This window comes from Aotus nancymaae, unplaced genomic scaffold (assembly GCF_030222135.1).
Source record: "Aotus nancymaae isolate 86718 unplaced genomic scaffold, 86718_ANA_hifiasm-v0.15.2.pri h1tg000020l, whole genome shotgun sequence".
Taxonomy (NCBI): domain Eukaryota; kingdom Metazoa; phylum Chordata; class Mammalia; order Primates; family Aotidae; genus Aotus; species Aotus nancymaae.
In genome coordinates this window covers 44,889,183-44,908,298 of record NW_026988432.1, presented here as the reverse complement: position 1 = coordinate 44,908,298, position 19,116 = coordinate 44,889,183, and the positions used below count along the sequence as shown (strand labels likewise).

At 38.9% G+C, this 19,116-nt stretch overlaps 1 protein-coding gene across 3 annotated transcripts in view; it reads left to right on the top strand.

The window, feature by feature from the left end:
• Positions 1-18,846, top strand: part of RNF138 (ring finger protein 138) — a 39,709-nt gene extending 20,863 nt beyond the window's left edge. For 2 of the 3 annotated variants that reach the window (XM_064379308.1, XM_064379310.1), the window contains exons 4-7: positions 10,839-10,895; positions 12,287-12,398; positions 15,847-15,954; positions 17,956-18,846. In XM_064379308.1, coding sequence (XP_064235378.1) covers positions 10,839-10,895; positions 12,287-12,398; positions 15,847-15,954; positions 17,956-18,024 — 346 coding nt within the window. In that variant the 3' untranslated portion in view covers positions 18,025-18,846. The remainder of the gene's footprint in view (positions 1-10,838; positions 10,896-12,286; positions 12,399-15,846; positions 15,955-17,955) is intronic. The other variant, XM_064379309.1, reaches the window with a different exon arrangement.
• Positions 18,847-19,116: the final 270 nt, after the last annotated feature.

Here is a 19,116-nt window from a genome sequence, read left to right as displayed (position 1 = left end):
TATTTTTTCGAATAAAAAATAAGTTGGAGATTATTCTCTTACTGATTTTGCAACTGAAATGATTTGAAAGCTATAGAAAATTCTTTTTAGTAATGTATTTGCAAACTACAACCTATTTTTTCTTTGCTATCTAAGGGATAGACTTAGAGTTTGAAATTTTTATTCTAGGCCGGGCGTGGTGGCTCACGCCTGTAATCACAGCACTTTGGGAGGCCGAGGCGGGTGGATCACGAGGTCAAGAGATCGAGACCATCCTGGTCAACATGGTGAAACCCCGTCTCTACTAAAAATACAAAAAATTAGCTGGGCATGGTGGCGCGTACCTGTAAATCCCAGCTACTCAGGAGGCTGAGGCAGGAGAATTGCCTGAACCCAGGAGGTGGAGGTTGCGGTGAGCTGAGATCGCGCCATTGCACTCCAGCCTGGGTGACAAGAGCGAAACTCCGTCTCAAAAAAAAAAAAAAAAGAAATTTTTATTCTAAAATGTCATGTAAGAGTGAAACTAGGTGCAATGCAGTTCTATTTGAGTCTCAATTCTGTTAAACAACTAGATTTGGATTGATTTGTATCTTCTCTTAGATTTATGTACATTAAACATTTTTATGAAATGTATTTTACACAGACAAATGGCCAAAATGCACTTGAGGTTTAAAAAAATAATGATAAACATCCAGTTCCAGGTCAAGAAATAGAACATTTTTCAGAATTTTAGAATCTCTATGTGATCTCTTGTCCATTTGAACCCTATACTCGTAGATGCAATCACTATCCTCTTATTTGGATTATTCATTCCTTTTCTTTTTTTTTTTTTTTTGAGACGGAGTTTCACTCTTGTTACCCAGGCTGAAGTGCAATGGCGCGATCTCAGCTTACTGCAACCTCCACCTCCTGGGTTCAAGCAATTCTCCTGCCTCAGCTTCCCAAGTAGCTGGGACTACAGGCGTGTACCACCACTCCCAGCTATTTTTTTTTGTATTTTTAGTAGAGACAGAGTTTCACCATGTTGACCAGTATGGTCTTGATCTCTTGACCTTGTGATCCACCCGCCTTGGCCTCCCAAAGTGCTGGGATTATAGGCGTGAGCCACCGTGCCTGGCCCATTCCTTTGCTTTTCTTTATGTATCATCACCCATGCATACATCCCTAAACAATGCATTGTTAATTTTGAAAACTTCAATAGTAGGGATACACATAACTGTGTAAGGAAAGACAATATTGCCACTATTGTAGAAAGTGGAAGGAAAGACAGTATATATAGTATGTTAAGCAGTCTCTGAGATTTTATTTTAGTAGCTTTTTATTTTATATGTTGCTAATTTTTAGTAACTTAACTGCCCTTAAGCACTTCATGTTTAACATACAACATTAGGTATCTTCCCTGCTCAGTGGAAATTTCTGGTAAAGGTCTTTAGTGATTTTCTGATAAAGATCTGTAGTAATTTTCTGATTGCCTAATCTCTAAAAACTTTTCAGGTTCTCATTTTACATGACTTGTTAGTGTCAAGGAAATTTGGTTGAAATTTGTTGCTCTTGTAGTTTATTTTTAGTCCTTCTGGGTTTCTTGATTTCTATGTTTTCTTTATTGTTGTACTTCTACTTTATTGTAATTTCCTATCTGCTTTTTTACCCAATAGATTGTTCTTAATTGAGAGGATGGCATTTGTCTTGTTGAGGATATCTCCAGGTTTTAGTGAAGTTCTTAGTATACATGACTGTAATCACTGCTTTTAATGACCAAATTTTCTTGTCAGGAGACAGGCCTTCCTCCCTCTTACTGCTTAGATCCACTTGCTCATAGACACTTGATTCCTAATAGCAATATTCCTCATCTGTCACTTCCCTAGCTCAGGCCCTCATCTCTCACTCAAACTATTATAATAGTCTAGTTGGTAGTTACTCTCTAATCTGTTTTACATTCTGTGGCCAAAGTAATATTAATGAAGTATAAAAGACAAAATTCCTTATTCCAAAGCCCTTTTTGATCTGGCCCTTTCCTCTCTTTTTATAGCCTTTTTCTTGCATCATTGCATCACGTGCCTTAGCCGTATTGAATTTTTTCTTCCGTTATCTTTGCCATTCTTGAAAAACAATATGACTGTGGTTAAAAACGAAGGCTTGGAGCCGGAGTGTTGGGTTTAAATTTCAGCTATCACTTACTAATTGTATTACATTGGCAAGAAACTGCCTCAGTTGTCTTAATCTGTTTAAGGAAAGGTATGAGAGGCGATGATGATATTAGGACTTCACTGGCTTGAAGTTAATAAATGAGTTAATACAGGTAAAGAAACTTGACTAGTATTTTGCTTGGTGAATGTTAGTTTTTCTTCCTCATCATCACTATCACTCCCTCACCTCCACACTTTTACCAGTAATATCACAACCTGCACTTTGCCAGCTGGTTGACTTTTTTCTTCTTAAAGACTTAGACCAAGTGTTAGCTACTCAGTAAAATCCTTCTTGGCCTCTAGAGTTTTTTCCTGGTAGAACTGTTCTTCATGCAATTAGACCTCTAAACTTTACTGTATTTATTTATTTATTTCAGCCTATCTCCTTACCTAGAATGAGCTTTTTAGTCTTATTTATTTCTATATCCTATGCAGAGTTCTGATTGTAGTGGAGGAATTGAGTTTGTTTATGGATGTTTAATCAGTAAGAAAATTGGCAAAGGAAGGAAAAGATTTTTTTCTTTTTTGGGACAGAGTCTCACTCTGTAGCCCAGGCTAGAGTGCAGTGGTGCAATTTTGACTCACTGCAACCTCCGCCTCCTGGGTTCAAGTGATTCTCCTGCCTCAGCCTCCCGAGTAGCTGGGACTACATGCGCCCACTACCACACCCCGGCTAATTTTTTTGTATTTTTAGTAGAGACAGGGTCTCACCATGTTAGCCAGGATGGTCTTGATCTCCTGACCTCGTGATCCGCCTGCCTTAGCCTCCTAAAGTGCTGGGATTACAGGTGTGAGCCACCACACCCAGTCTTTTTTTTTTTTGTGGCACTGCCACAAAAATAAAGTCTTAAAGTTATTTTGTTTGTTTGTTCTGTTTTGTTTTTAGACAGGGTCTCACTCTGTCATCTTGGAGTGCAATGGTGTGAACATGGCTCACTGTAGTCTCGAGCTCTTGGGCACAAACATTCCTTCTGCCTTAGCCTTCCATGTAACTAGCACCACAGGAACATGCTACCACATCCATCTAGTTTTTCTTTTTTTTTTGGTAGAGATGGGAGTGACAATTTGTTGCCCAGGCTGATCTTAAACTCCTGTGCTCAAGCAATTCTCCCACCTTGGCTTCCCAAAGTGCTGGGTTATAGGCGTGAGCTACCATGCTTGGCCAGAAATGTTCATTTTTATTTATTTACTTATTTATTTTTAGGCAGAGTTTTGCTCTTGTCACCCAGGCTGGCTTGCAATGGCATCATCTCGGTTTACTGCAACCTCTGCCTCCTGGGTTCAAGTGATTCTCCTGCCTTAGCCTCCCGAGTAGCTGGGATTACAAGTGCCCACCACCATGCACTGCTAATTTTTGTATTTTTAGTAGAGACGGGGTTTCGCCATGTTGGTTAGGCTGGTCTCAAACTCCTGACCTCAGGTGATCCACCTGCCTTGGCCTCCCAAAGTGCTGGGATTATAGGCGTGAGCCACCACACCCAGCCTATTTTTATTTTTATTTTATATTTTTGAGATGGAGTCTCACTCTGTCGCACAGGTTGGAGTGCAGTGCCACAATCTCGGCTCACTGCAACTCCGCCTCCCGAGTTGAAGTGATTCTCCTGCCTCAGCCTCCCTAGTAGCTGGGATTATAGGTGCCCACCATCATGCCCGGCTAATTTTTGTATTTTTTGTAGAGATGGGGTTTCACCATGTTGGCCAGGCTGGTCTTGAACTCCTGACCTCTGGTGATCCGCCTGCCTTCAGCCTCCCAAATTGTTGGGGTTACAAGTGTAAGCCACCACATCCAGCCAGAAATGTTGTTGGTTTTTTTTTTTGAGACAGTCTTGTTCTGTTGCCAGGCGCCAGGCTGGAGTGCAGTGGTGCAGTCTCGGCTCACTGCAATCTCCGCCTCCTGGGTTCAAGCAATTCTCCTGCCTCAGCCTCCCAAGTAGCTGGGACTACAGGCATACACTATCACACCCAGCTAATTTTTGTATTTTTTAGTAGAAATAGAGTTTCACCATGTTGGTTAGGATGGTCTCATCTCTTGACCTCGTGATCCGTCTGCCTTGGCTTCCCGAAGTGCTGTATTTTTTTTTTTTAAATTGTAGGTAAAATAAGATATCCATAGTATGCTCAAGGTCTGAGCAGGAAACAGATAGTGGGCTCTAATTATGCAATTTGAGGAGAATTGAGTAAAGCGACTATTTTCAAAGAGTAGTGTATTAGGTACACTATATAAGTAGGGTATAGGAAGCCACACGGAATAGATAACCAGAACCTGGAGAAGAGAGCTGAATAGAGCATGGCTAAGGAAATTCATAAAGTGGCATTTGTATGTACCTGAGTAGTAAAAATAAATAAATAAGTTGCAAAATAAATCCATAGATCATTTCACTAATTCAGTATACATTTATTTTATTTTTTTTTTTGTTTTTTTTTTTTTGTTGTTGTTTTTTTTTTTGTTTTTTTGTTTTTTTTTTTGAGGCGGAGTTTCGCTCTTGTTACCCAGGCTGGAGTGCAATGGCGCGATCTTGGCTCACCGCAACCTCCGCCTCCTGGGTTCAGGCAATTCTCCTGCCTCAGCCTCCTGAGTAGCTGGGATTACAGGCATGCACCACCATGCCCAGCTAATTTTTTTTTTGTATTAGTAGAGACGGGGTTTCACCATGTTGACCAGGATGGTCTCGATCTCTTGACCTCATGATCCACCCGCCTCGGCCTCCCAAAGTGCTGGGATTACAGGCTTGAGCCACCGCGCCCGGCCAGTATACATTTATTATACCTTCTGAAGTGCTAGATATACTCTACATGTTATTGAATATACAGGGATTGGTAAAACAGACACTGTTATTTTTTCCGTATATCTAACTATAAGCTATAACTTGCAGTTGAGCCATCTAAGGTAATCTGGCGCTTTCATTCATATCATTCTGAGAAGTACTGTTTAATATAAATGACTAAATATTAGAGGATGTTTTAGCAAAATTATTGCATTGGTGTGGGGTAGTTTCTCATAATACTTAAATAGCAGTGCTAAATTTTATTAAGGCTATTTCTATTTCATAACAAAATTCTGCTTCTAACATAAGATTGCATCTTTTTGTTTTCTTTAGCCACAGGAAGTAGGGAGGAGGAGGGAAGATGAATGTAATCATTAAGATATAGACATTTCCATTTATCTTCCTTGGAAATCATTTGGTCTGTTTGCAGGCTGTTCCTACTAATCTTGACTCTTCGTAATTATTAATAACTGGATATCAGTAGGCTGATACATTTTATTTCAAATACAGCTCTTCACAAAAATGAAAAAAAGAAAATTGCCAGCAGTATTTTTTTTTTTTTTAAGATGGAGTTTCGTTCTTGTTGCCCAGGCTAGAGTACAGTGGCGCGATCTCAGCTCACTACAACCTCCACCTCCTGGGTTCAAGTGATTTTCCTGCCTCAGCCTCTTGAGTAGCTGGGATTACAGGCAAGCACCACCATACTCGGCTAATTTTGTATTTTTAGTAGAGATGAGGTTTCTCCGTGTTCGTCAGCCTTGTCTCGAACTCCTGACCTCAGGTTGATTCTCCCACCTCGGTTTCCCAAAGTGCTGGGATTACAGGCGTGAGCTACTGCGCCCAGCCACCAGCAGTCTTTTATTGTTCCTAATAATTTTTTCTCCAGATTGTTCAACGTTTTAAGTGGCTAAATAACTATGAAGGAATCTGGCATAGTATTAAAATGTTCTTTTTCTTATTTGTAGGCATTTTTCACGTATTCTGGACAATAATGTTTTGTTATGGTCAGGCGCAGTGTTCACACCTGTAATCCCAGTTTTGGGAGGCCGAGGTGGGGGGACCACCTGAGGTCAGGAGTTCAAGACCAGCCAGGCCAACATGGCAAAAACCCCATCTTTACTAAAAATACAAAAATTAGCCAGGTGTGGTGGCACATGCCTGTATTCTCAGCTACTCAGGAGGCTGAGGCAGGAGAATTGCTTGAACCCATGAGGCAGAGGTTGCAGTGAGTCAAGATCTGGCCACTGCACTCCAACCTGTGCGACAGAGTGAGACTCCATCTCAAAAATATAAAAATAAAAATAGGCTGGGTGTGGTGGCTCACGCCTATAATCCCAGCACTTTGGGAGGCCAAGGCAGGTGGATCACCTGAGGTCAGGAGTTTGAGACCGGCCTAACCAACATGACGAAATGCTGTCTCTACTAAAAATACAAAAATTAGCAGTGCATGGTGATGGGCACTTGTAATCCCAGCTACTCGGGAGGCTAAGGCAGGAGAATCACTTGAACCCAGGAGGCAGAGGTTGCAGTAAACCGAGATGATGCCATTGCAAGCCAGCCTGGGTGACAAGAGCAAAACTCTGCCTAAAAATAAATAAGTAAATAAATAAAAATGAACATTTCTGGCCAAGCATGGTAGCTCACGCCTATAACCCAGCACTTTGGGAAGCCAAGGTGGGAGAATTGCTTGAGCACAGGAGTTTGAGATCAGCCTGGGCAACAAATTGTCACTCCCATCCCTACCAAAAAAAAAAAAAAAAATTAGATGGATGTGGTAGCATGTTCCTGTGGTGCTAGTTACATGGAAGGCTAAGGCAGAAGGAATGCTTGTGCCCAAGAGCTCGAGACTACAGTGAGCCATGTTCACACCATTGCACTCCAGGATGACAGAGTGAGACCCTGTCTAAAAACAAAACAGAACAAACAAACAAAATAAATTTAAGACTTTAAAAAAAAAAAAAGACTGGGTGTGGTGGCTCACACCTGTAATCTCAGCACTTTGGGATGCTGAGGCAGGCGGATCACGAGGTCAGGAGATCAAGACCATCCTGGCTAACATGGTGAGACCCTGTCTCTACTAAAAATAAAAAAAAAAAAGCAGATCCAGGCCAGGTGCAGTGGCTCAACCCCTGTAATTCCAGCAATGTGGGAGGCCGAGGTGGGCAGTTCACTCGAAGTCAGGAGTTTGAGACTAACCCAGCCAACATGGTGAAACACCATCTTTACTAAAAATACAAAAATTAGCCAGGCATGGTGGCATGTGCCTGTAGTCCCAGCTAATTGGGAAGCTGAGGCATGAGAATTAGTTGAACCTGGGAGATGGAGTTTGCAATGAGCCAAGATAGTGCCACTGCACTCCAGCCTAGGCAACAGAGTAAGACTGTCTCAAAAAAGAAAAAAGAAATGTAGATCCAAATGGAAGATGTATGCCATAAGATAAAAATTTTCACGGGCGAACGATATGAACAGACACTTTTCAGAAGAAGACATTAGTATCGCCAAAAAACGTGAAAAAAATCTCATCATCACTGGTCATTAGAGAAGTGCAAATCAAAACCACAGTGAGGTACCATCTCATGCCAGATAGAATGGCGATCATTAAAATATCAGGAAACAACATGCTGGAGAGGATGTGGAGAAAGAGGAACACTTTTATATTGTTGGTGGGAGTGTAAATTAGTTCAACCATTGTGGAAGACAGTGTGGTCATTCCTCAAGGATCTAGAACCAGAAATACCATTTGACCCAGCAATCTCATTAGTGGGTATATACCCAAAGGATCGTAAATCATTCTACTGTAAAGACTCATACACATGTATGTTTATTGCAGCACTGTTCACAATAACAAAGACTTGGAACCAACCCAAATGCCCATCAGTGATAGACTGGATAAAGAAAATGTGGCACATATACACCATGGAATACTATGTAGCCATAAAAATGGATGAGTTCACTTCCTTTGCAGGGACATGGATGAAGCTGGAAACCATCATTCTCAGCAAACTAACACAAGAACAGAAAAGCATACACCACGTTCTCACTCATAAGTGGGAGTTGAACAATGAGAACACATGGACACAGGAGAGGAACATCACACACTGGGGTCTGTCAGAGGTGGGGGGCGAGGGGAGGGATAGCATTAGGAGAAGTACCTAATGTAAATGATGGGTTGATAGGTGCAGCAAATCATCATAGCACACGTATACCTATGTAACAAACCTGGACATTCTGCCCATGTACCACAGAACTTAAAGTATAATTAAAAAAAGAAAAACAAACTTCAATCCTTGTTGGGCGTGGCTCATGCCTGTAATATCAGTACTTTGGGAGGCTGAGGTGGGCAGATCAACTGAGGTTGGGAGTTTGAGACCAGCCTGACTGATATGAAACCCTTCTCTACTAAAAATACAAAACTAGCCGGGTGTGGTGGCACATGCCTGTAATCCCAGCTACTCGGGAGGCTCAGGCAGGAGAATCACTTGAACCTGGGAGGAAGAGGTTGCAGTGAGCCAAGATTGAGCCATTGCATTCTAACTTGGTCAACAAGAGGGAAATTTAGTCTCAAAACAAAACAAAAACTCAATCCTATTTTCTAAATTTAAAAAGGACTGTTGCTGAAATTTTCATCTTCCCTGATAATATTATAGTTCTTAAACCAATCAGAAGTTGTTACAGTATTTTTAAAGGGCACATCCAAAACCCAGTGTTTATTTTATTTTCAAAACCCAGTGTTTATATTAATTTGGAAGATTTTTTAAGCTGGATAGAAAAATCGACTACCAAGTTTAAATGTATAGATATGAGTTGTTATTTTTTTAATTGGTGACACATGCTGTTTTTGGTAACAATCATATCATACTCCCTTAATAAATGCACTCTCCATAATTTGACTTTATTATTTATTATTATTATTTTTTGAGACGGAGTCTCACTCTGTCACCCAGGCTGGAGTGCAATGGCGTGATCTCGGCTCACTGCAACCTCCACCTCCCAGGTTCAAGCGATTCTCTTGCCTCAGCCTCCTGAGTAGCTGGGATTACAGGCGCGTGCCACTGCACCCAGCTAATTTTTGTATTTGTAGTAGAGACGGGGTTTCAACATCTTGGCCAGGCTGGTCTTGAACTCCTGACCTCGTGATCCACTGGCCTCAGCCTCTCAAAGTGCTGGGATTACAGGCATGAGCCACCGTGCCCGGCCAATTTGACTTTATTTTAAAGAGCAAGCTTTTAGTTGCAAAAAGTTGAAAATAGTAGTTTAATAGTCTTCTCTTTGGGTTATGTATCTTAACAGCCAAGTTTGCTTGCTTGCTTGGGCTATATGTGGAGAGATAACATTGTTATCTTCACAGAAGAGAACTGGGTGTCATTGGAATGGTGCCTTTTCGCTGTGTACACATTGTTGTATATACATTTATTTTGAAATAAACAGAAAAGAAAGACCAGCTGCTAGGTAGATGATATAGTACTGCTTGTCTTTTTATAAAGGAAAAATCAGTAACCAGTTTAAGTTTAGCTTTTTAAACTCTGGCATTGAGATATAGAGCCAACCTGTGTTGTATAATTTTTTTTTGCCACTACCTATCTTTATTACTGTGTTAAGATTTCTGCTATTAGGCCAGACGCAATGGCTCACGCCTGTAATCCCAGCACTTTGGGAGGCCAAGGCGGGCAGATTACGAGGTCAGGAGATCAAGACCATTCTGGACAACATGTGGAAACCCTGTCTCTACTAAAAATACAAAAATTAGCTGGGCGTGGTGGCGTGTGCCTGTAGTCCCAGCTACTCGGGAGGCTGAGGCAGGAGAATTGCTTGAACCTGGGAGGCAGAGGTTGCAGTGAGCCAAGATCCCACTACTGCACTCCAGCCTGGCGGAAGACTCTGTCTCAAAAAAAAAAAAAAAAAAAAAAAGAAGATTTCTGCTATTGAAAAACATTGCTTTTAAAAAATTGACCACATTGATGCCAGGCTCAGTGGCTCACGCCTGTAATCCCAATACTTTGGGAGGCTGAGGTGGGCGAGTCACCTGAGTTCAGGAGTTCAAGACCAGCCTGGCCAACATGATGAAACCCCATCTTTACTAAAAATACAAAAATTAGCTGGGCATGGTGGCTTATGACTGTAATCCCAGCTACTTGGGAGGGTAAGACAGAAAAATTGCCTGAATTCAGGAGGGTGGAGGTTGCAGCGAGCGAAGATTGCGCCACTGCACTCCAGCCTAGGTTACAGAGTTAGACTCTGTCTCAAAATAAATAAATAAATAAAATTGACCACATTGATTAAATTCTGTAGCACACAAGTGGCTACAACCCTGTATGGAATACTTAGGGTTCCTCTGATACTCCATATGATACATGACTCTGATACAGGGTAAGAGTGGAGATGTCAAGTTGTTCTATATATTAAATGTTAGTGAAGCCTGCTTTCTTTCCTTTTTGGAAGTAAGATATAAACATAATGAATAGTCACGTATTTTCTTAAATTACTCCACTTTGGAGGTCATAACCTTAAACCATGTCCTAGTTTGAAATAAAAAAGTTAACAAATTCTTGAGTCTACCCTAACATTTACAACCTTACTAGTCTATGTAAAGATAGAGGAATGGGACTTAAGGTAATTCTGCAAAATTATCTATACTTCTGTAACTGTGCATAAGTTAATTTTAAAGAACGTGAATAAGAATGTAGTAAACAGTGAATTTATTTAAAAGTAATTAATGTCATAATTATTTCATAGTTCAGAACTATTTGATGTTCAGATTTTGTTTTTCAAGGACCCATAGGAAAAAGGAGTACCGAAGTTCAGACTTTTAAAACAAATTCAGACTAGTCTTCATTGATGGTTCAAGATAATTAACCTTTAATGTGTTTTCGTTACTTCGAGGTATTAACTTTTTTCCCCTGTGCTTAAGTAATAGGAGTGAAACATCCACATCTGATAACACAGAAACTTACCAAGAGAATACAAGGTAAGTTTTTAAAAAATCCTGCCACTTTAGTAAAATATTATATTTATCACTTTATCAAATACCTTTTAAAATTAAACTTTCTTTTTTTTCTTATTTTTTTCTTGTTTTTGAGAAGTGTTGCTTTGTTGCCCAGGCTGGAGTGCTATGGTGCGATCTCGGCTCACTGCAACCTCTGCCTCCTAGGTTCAAGTGATTTTCCTGCTTCAGCCTTCCGGGTATCTGGGATTACAGGTGCCTGCCACCATGCCCGGATAATTTTTGTATTTTTAGTGGAGATGGGGTTTAACCATGTTAGCCAGGCTGGTCTCAAATTCCTGACCTCAGACGGTCTACCCGCCTCGGCCTCCCAAAGTGCTGGGATTACAGGCATGAGCCATCGCTCCTGGCTGTAAATTAAGCTTTTTAAAAAATGTCAGTTAAATCACTAGGCATAGTGTTTGAAGTTAGCAGTTTAGAAATAGAAAATGCGGTTACTGCTTTTAAGAATAACATTAGATTAAAACAGTTTAGCTATTCTCTTTCACTGTGGTCAGGTTTCTTCCATACATGATTCAGGTAAAGTTGTCCTTGTTGAACTGTCCTTTCCTGAAATTCAGAAGTATTAGAACTCAGTTTCGAGGCCAGCCTGGCCAACATGGTGGAACCCTGTCTCTACTAAAAATACAAAAATTAGGTGGGCATGGTGGCGCGTGCCTGTAATCCCAGTTACTCAGGAGGCTCGGGCAGGAGAATCGCTTGAACCCCAGGGGTGGTGGAGGTTGCAGTGAGCCGAGATTGCACCCCTGCACTTAAGCCTGGCAACAGAGCGAGACTGCGTCTCAAAAAGAAAAGAAAAATCTGTATGATCCTCAGAATGTTTTCGAGTATTTCATTCTCATGATCAGTGCTTTTGTTTTTTGCTTTTCCTTTGAATTCTGGATGTTGGATTCCTAGGGCCTGGTATATTTTAGAGATATGATATTGATGGGAGTCTTTCAGAAGTTTTAAGTTCCTAGATAATAAGGTTTGCAAAATGTAGAACATCACAGAATATTTAAAATTTTCAGGGGACATATAATGAAAGCTGTTGGCATCACACAAATGACTACAATTAAGTTTGTACCTAACTACATAATAAATGGAGCCAGCTAGGTTTTTGGTTTTGTTTTTGTTTTGACCTAGAGGCACCATGAAAAAATAGTACTGAGGACACTAAGAGTACTGTAAAATGAGATTGGGAACCTCTGTAATGCATCATTTGCTGAAAACATATGTTCAAAATGAGAGACTCTTTGAATAGTCTAATAACTATAACTTTAAAAAAATTTATAGTGATTCCTCAAAAAATAGGAGAGCATTATTTTATGTTATGATTTTGAAATAAGCATGTTTCACTTAAAATTGTTTCTCAGTTCTTCTGGTCATCCCACTTTTAAGTGTCCCCTGTGTCAAGAATCAAATTTTACCAGGCAGCGTTTACTGGATCACTGTAACAGTAATCACCTATTTCAGATAATTCCTGTGGTAAGTACATCTGTTTAAGACTGTCTTCTGCTTAGATTAAAACATGCTGTTCCATTTATTTCACTTCATGTGTACAAGGGAAAGTAGTTGATTTATATGTGGTTGGGACATTATCAGTAAGGTAGATTTTTGTCAACAAAGGATTTATAAATGTGATGCAAAATGAGATATTTAAAATATAATTAAGTATCTCATTATAAAAAGAGAGATGCATATTGTGAGGTAATATAGCACAGTCTCATTATAAAAAGGGAGATGTGGCCGGGTGCGGTGGCTCACGCCTGTAATCCCAGCACTTTGGGAGGCCGAGGCAGGTGGATCACAAGGTCAAAAGATCGAGACCATCCTGGTCAACATGGTGAAACCCCGTCTCTACTAAAAATACGAAAAATTAGCTGGGCACGGTGGTGCGCGCCTGTAGTCCCAGCTACTCGGGAGGCTGAGGCAGGAGAATTGCTTGAACCCAGGAGGCGGAGGTTGCGGTGAGCCAAGATCGAGCCATTGCACTCCAGCCTGGGTAACAAGAGCGAAACTCTGTCTCAAAAAAAAAAAGGGAGATGTATAGTGTGAAGTAATATAGCACAGTCTGGAGAAGAGTGAAGTAATGAAAGATGAACTGGGAACTCATTCCTGAGCAGTAGCAGAACCTATCTGTTGGGGCCTCAGTTTCTTGCTCTGTAGATGGCAGACAAGTGGATCTAGTCAGGTAGATTGCTGCAGGTGAAAATACCTATAAGTAAGAATAAAGTCAGTAGGTATTTTTATTGTATTCTTGCAGAATCTAGTATGTGAATACATAAAGCAGAAAAGAAAAGACTCAGACTTTGTTTTTTGATACATGCCTATTTTTCATAACATTTTGAGGTTACGTAAGAAAATGGTGAGAGCAGGCCGGGTGTGGTGGTGCACGCCTGTAATCCCAGCATTTTGGGAGGCAGAGGCAGGTGGATCACTTGAGGTCAGGAGTTTGAGACCAGCCTGTCTAACATGGTGAAACCCTGTCTTAAAAAAAAAAAAAAAAAGAAAAAGAAAATGGTGAGAGCTTTTTGATAATGAGGGAGAAAGAGCAGAATGCAGAAGATTACACCTGTAATCCAAGCACTTTGGAGGCCAAGGCGGTCAGATCACCTGAGGTGAGGAGTTCAAGATCAGCCTGACCAACATGGTGAAACCCCGTCCTTATTTATAAAAAAAAAAAAATTTTTTTAAGATATAAAATAAAAAGATTTTATTTACTTTTATATTGGATTACCAGATTCTTACTCATTCACAGGTAAGTTATTTGAAATGAATGGAACAGGAGAAACTGAGCTGGGAGAGATTTCCCTTTCAGCTGAACATTTTGATATGTAAATATTGTCTTCAGAAGGAAGAGTAGGAAGGGAAATGTTATCAATAGGAACTGTAAATATTTCTAAGCTATTTTAGTGAATACGCTAGGAAAAGTTGTGAAAGAATATGCTTCAGGACCAGGCACAGTGGCTCACAGCTATTATTCCAGCCCTTTGGGCGGCCGAGGTTGGGGGATCACTTGTCCTCAGGAGTTTGAGACCAGCCTGGCCAACATAGTGAGACCCTGTCTATTTAAAAATAAAAAAAATAGAAAGAATATGCTTCAGTAACCATTTAGGATGACCTTAAACTCTCACATACCACATAGAATGGGTTCAGTTATACTTAATAAACAAGTACAATGCCAAAGAAGTCTCTAGGAAATCTCTCTCACATTTAAGATTTTATTGGCCAGGCGTGGTGGCTCACGCCTGTAATCCAAGCACTTTGGAGGCCAAGGCGGTCAGATCACCTGAGGTCAGGAGTTCAAGATCAGCCTGACCAACATGGTGAAACCCCGTCCTTATTTATAAAAAAAAAAAAAAAAATTTTTAAGATATAAAATAAAAAGATTTTATTTACTTTTATATTGGATTACCAGATTCTTACTCATTTCTGCATGATATTCGATATGTCATAAACTTTGGCTAGAGTTCAATTACTAAAGTTTTTTTTTGTGTGTGTGTGTGTCATTTTAGTTATGTTAGACATTCCCTTTTTTTTTTTTTTGAGACGGAGTTTTGCTCTTATTGCCCAGGCTGGAGTGCAATTGCAATGGCGAGATCTCGGCTCACCGCAACCTCTGCTTCCTGGTTTCAAGCAGTTCTCCTGCCTCAGCCTCCCGAGTAGCTGGGACTACAGGCGTGCGCCACCATGCCCAGCTAATTTTTGTATTTTTAGTAGAGACGGGGTTTCACCATGTTGACCAGGATGGTCTCGATCTCTTGACCTCGTGATATGCCTTCCTCAGCCTCCCAAAGTGCTGGGATTATAGGCGTGAGCCACCGTGCCCGCCCTTACATTCACTTTTTAAGATATACTTCATTAAAATTAAGGATATGGCCGGGTGTGGTGGCACACGCCTTTAATCCCAGCACTTTGGGATGCCAAGGTGCGAGGATTGCTTGAGCCTGGGAGTTTGAGACCCAGCTTAGACAGCAGCGAGACTTTGTCTCTATTTTTAAAAAATGAAGCCAGGTGCAGTGGCTCATGCCTGTAATCCCAGCACTTTGGGAGGCCAAGGCAGGCAGATCACGAGGTCAAGAGATCGAGACCATCCTGGCCAACATAGTGAAACCCCACCTCTACTAAAAATACAAAAATTAGCTGGGCGTGGTGGCATGTGCCTGTAGTACCAGCTACTCGGAAGGCTGAGGCAGGAGAATTGCTTGAACCCGGGAGGTGGAGGTTGAAGTGAGCCAAGATCCTGCCACTGCACTCCAGCCTGCGAAACTCTGTCTCAAAAAAATAAATTAAAAAAAAGAAAAAGAAAAACTAAGGATTTTAAATTTAATTTTCCAGTTTACTTCATTTTTATTTTACTTACAAATTAAATAAAGCTCATAATAATTATATAATTATTGTACAGATCAAATGATATAATATATTGGGTATGTTGCAGGCAGCCAGTTAGTGATAACTGTCATTACAGTTAGTATTATTAAAAGCTAGATGTGGTGTTTCTGTTGAAACATTTGTGTAATAAGAGATTTAAGGAATATCCTGAAATACCACAGGGGGGATTAAAAAAAAAAGAGAGAGAGATTTAAAGAATAGAATGTCTAAGATCTCTCTTACTGTGTTAATGTCATTTATCTAAAGTAATTGATTGGGAAATTATCTAGTAATGGAACTTGACTTTTAAAAATGCTTCTCGGCCAGGCGCGGTGACTCATGCCTGTAATCCAAGCACTTTGGAGGCCAAGGCGGGTGGATCACCTGAGGTTGGGAGTTCAAGACCAGCCTGACCAACATGGTGAAACCCCTTCTTAAAAAAAAAAAAAATGCTTCTCACGTAGTTGTTTTTGGTAATGTATGTCTGTGTTATTTTAATACTCTCAATTGTGTAATATTTTGTTTTTCTTATTTTTTGTTTAAAACAATCTGTTTCTTATAGACATGTCCCATTTGTGTGTCTCTTCCTTGGGGAGATCCTCGCCAGATAACTAGAAATTTTGTTAGTCATCTAAATCAGAGACATCAGTTTGATTATGGAGAATTTGTGGTAAGTGAATTCTTCAAGATTAGGAAAGTACCATTTAAATATTCAAGTTAAGTAACTTTTTGAAATCTAACTTTGAATTTTGTGGCAAGTTATTCTATCTTACTTGATGGATTTAGTCCAGGTTCTTTGGTTTTTAATAATATTGGTGAACTTTAGCTTGTAGAAATGGTAAAAATTGAGTTTATTTATCTCTCTCTGTATTAGAGAGAGAGTTAATAACGGAACAGCAAGCACCTAGATTAACAAAATGATGATTTACATGAATATACTGTCTAGATTTAAGAGAAAATTGTACCCACAAGAAAAGTGAAATTGGTATAACATATGGAGGATATATTTCTCATGTAGTGTAAGTTGCTTGTATCTATGCTAGAAATCTTAGATTTCTCACATCTAAAATGTAAGACACATCCTTTATAAAAATGAGGGAGCTTAGTTATCAGGCAAAGCCAGGTTACAAAGAGACAATATTTAAGCATGTAAGGGAAGTTATATAATGTGAAAATGAATTCATAAAGCAAAATAGATTAATTTCTACTTCCAAATGTGGGTGATGTAGTTTTTTAATTAGGTGAAAACTGAATTAATTCTGAAATTGCATATTATTCAACTTTAGTTTAATCAAAAACCCTATTTAAAATTAGTCCTGTTAAAGAATGGCTATTTGTTTTCCAGTTTAGGTAAGCACAGTGATATGAACAAAATCTACATTTTTGTCTGCCTTCCATTGTTGGAATTACGTCATTCTTGTTAAATGGTTTTAAAATTTTTTAGAATTTGCCTTATTTAGCCTATTTCAAAATAATTAGAATATATGTAAAATTTAGGTATGCTTTATTGTTTTAGCAATTTTATGAAGTAATTCTAGATTATTATTAAATTCTCATTGTGAGAAAGATTTCTATGTCTAGACAAATGTATTTGGAAATACAAAGATTTGTGAACCACTTTTGATCTAATTGTCAAATTGTTTTTCCTTGCCATAGAAAAGTAGGTAATCAAATTATTTGAGATTGTCAAATTGAGGCCTTGACTTTAAAGCAAAACTCATGGGGCATAAAATTGATAGCAAATACAATTTTTAAAAATAAGGATAAGTTTTATAACTTCATGTTATAGTTAACAATTTATTACTTGGCTGGATGCAATGGTTCACGCCTATAATCCCAGCATTTTGGGAGGCCGAGGCAGGCGGATCATCTGAGGTCAAGAGTTTGAGACCAGCCTGGCCAACATGGCGAAACCACGTCTCTACTAAATATACAAAAATCAGCTGGGTGTGGTGGTAGGTGCCTGTAATCCCAGCTACTCAGGAGGCTGAGGCACAAGAATCACTTGAGACCGGGAGGTGGAGGTTGTGGTGAGCCAAGATTGCCCCCACTGCACTCCAGCCTGGGTGAGAGCCAAACTCCATCTCAAAAAAAAAAAAAAAGAGAGAGAATTTATTATTCAACTCATAATTCAATAAATGCATGTTTTCTTAAAATCAGTTTACTGTCAGATATTTGGCATTATTTTCTAGAGATGACACATTTATGATTGTGTGTGATGATTAACTTCAGTTGTATTTTTCATTTTTTATCTTTATTTTTTAAAGAGACAGGGGGTCTCCCTGTGTTGCCCAGGCTGGCCTCAAACTCATAGTCTCAAACTGTCTTCTGCCTTAGCTTCCTGAATAGCTGTAACTACAGGCAAACGCTTACCCAGCTTTACAATTAACCACATTTTTTATTAATCACTTAGAAGGCATTATAACAGCTCAGATTTTGTTCTCTACTGATCCTGTCTATTGTTTGTTATTCCTGAACATAAACTGAACTTAATTTTTTATTAAATTTCAGATATTCAAATCTTGTATCTTAAAAGATACCATTATGTATGTTGTACATAACTGTCCTAAGTGTGTGTAATTTGTATCAAGATATCTAATGTAATGGGCAAAATATTGAGTAGTTGAGTATGTTTGTTTTTCCTGTTGACATGTAATGTTACTGTTTTTAGAATCTTCAGCTAGATGAAGAAACCCAGTATCAAACTGCTGTTGAAGAATCTTTTCACGTAAACATCTGAAGCCTGTAGACATCTCTGCATCTTTGTACCTGCAAGTGCCATCTTTAAGGGAAAACTACATGAAGTCACCATTTCAGTAACTTGATGTGTATATTAATAAAAGTAATTCAGTCGTTTTAGGTTTTGATTGAAAATAAAGACAAGGCTTCTAATAACTTCATCCTCTTGATAAGTTAAAAAATGAGAGTTATGACATTAGCTTTAAAATCATAAAAAAAGATATTTCACTAATGTAACGGTGAAAGAGAATCCCTGTTGTACTTTATCTTTTTGTAATACTAAATATTCTTGAATTTTTCATTATGTTGCTTTTGAAATTTGGTGCATTCCTCCCATTTACTTTATTATTGTACACAGATAACATACAGTAGCAAATTTTGAACAATGTGATTGATATAAATCTAACAAATCTGAGCCAGTTATTAGAGTTGCAGAGTAGAAACTTGAAGTGCTAAATGGAATAATCCAAAGGAAATTTTTAAAATGCAGATTCTAGCTGAAAAATTCAACTATAAGAAAATTGTATTTATATAACATTTACTATTTTTGAAGACTAGTGAGAGTTCTGTAATAATTTTAATTCTTTAAAAAGTGAAAGCTTGTAAAGATATTTTGTTTTTGTTATTAGAAGGAAATACGAAGAGAAAAATTTATTTCTTTCATGGGCATTTGGTAATTTCAGTCTTACTTTGACTGATTTGTAATCTTGGAATTTCCTAAGCTGAGTAATAGCTCGTTAGCCTCAGAATTTTCAATAGCCAGTATTTCTGATTAACTTTTATTAGAAACTTTCAGTTGGTGATACTGTATTACTGTATTCTACAAGATACAAATGAGAGATTTGGCTTCATCTCAGTTTAGAAATTTATTCAGAGCTAAAGATGTATATGTATGTATACATACACTTGTGTGTGTATATATACACACACATATATGTATGTATGCAGTTTGTCAGGTTATATATAGAATTTCTATTAAGGATTTTTTAAATGGACAAGCAATAGGGGGTTGAAGTGTTTACCTGATTTGTTAAAATTTTGTATATCACCAAATTTTTAAAAAGTAACAGTCACATTGCTAAGTGATCTAGTT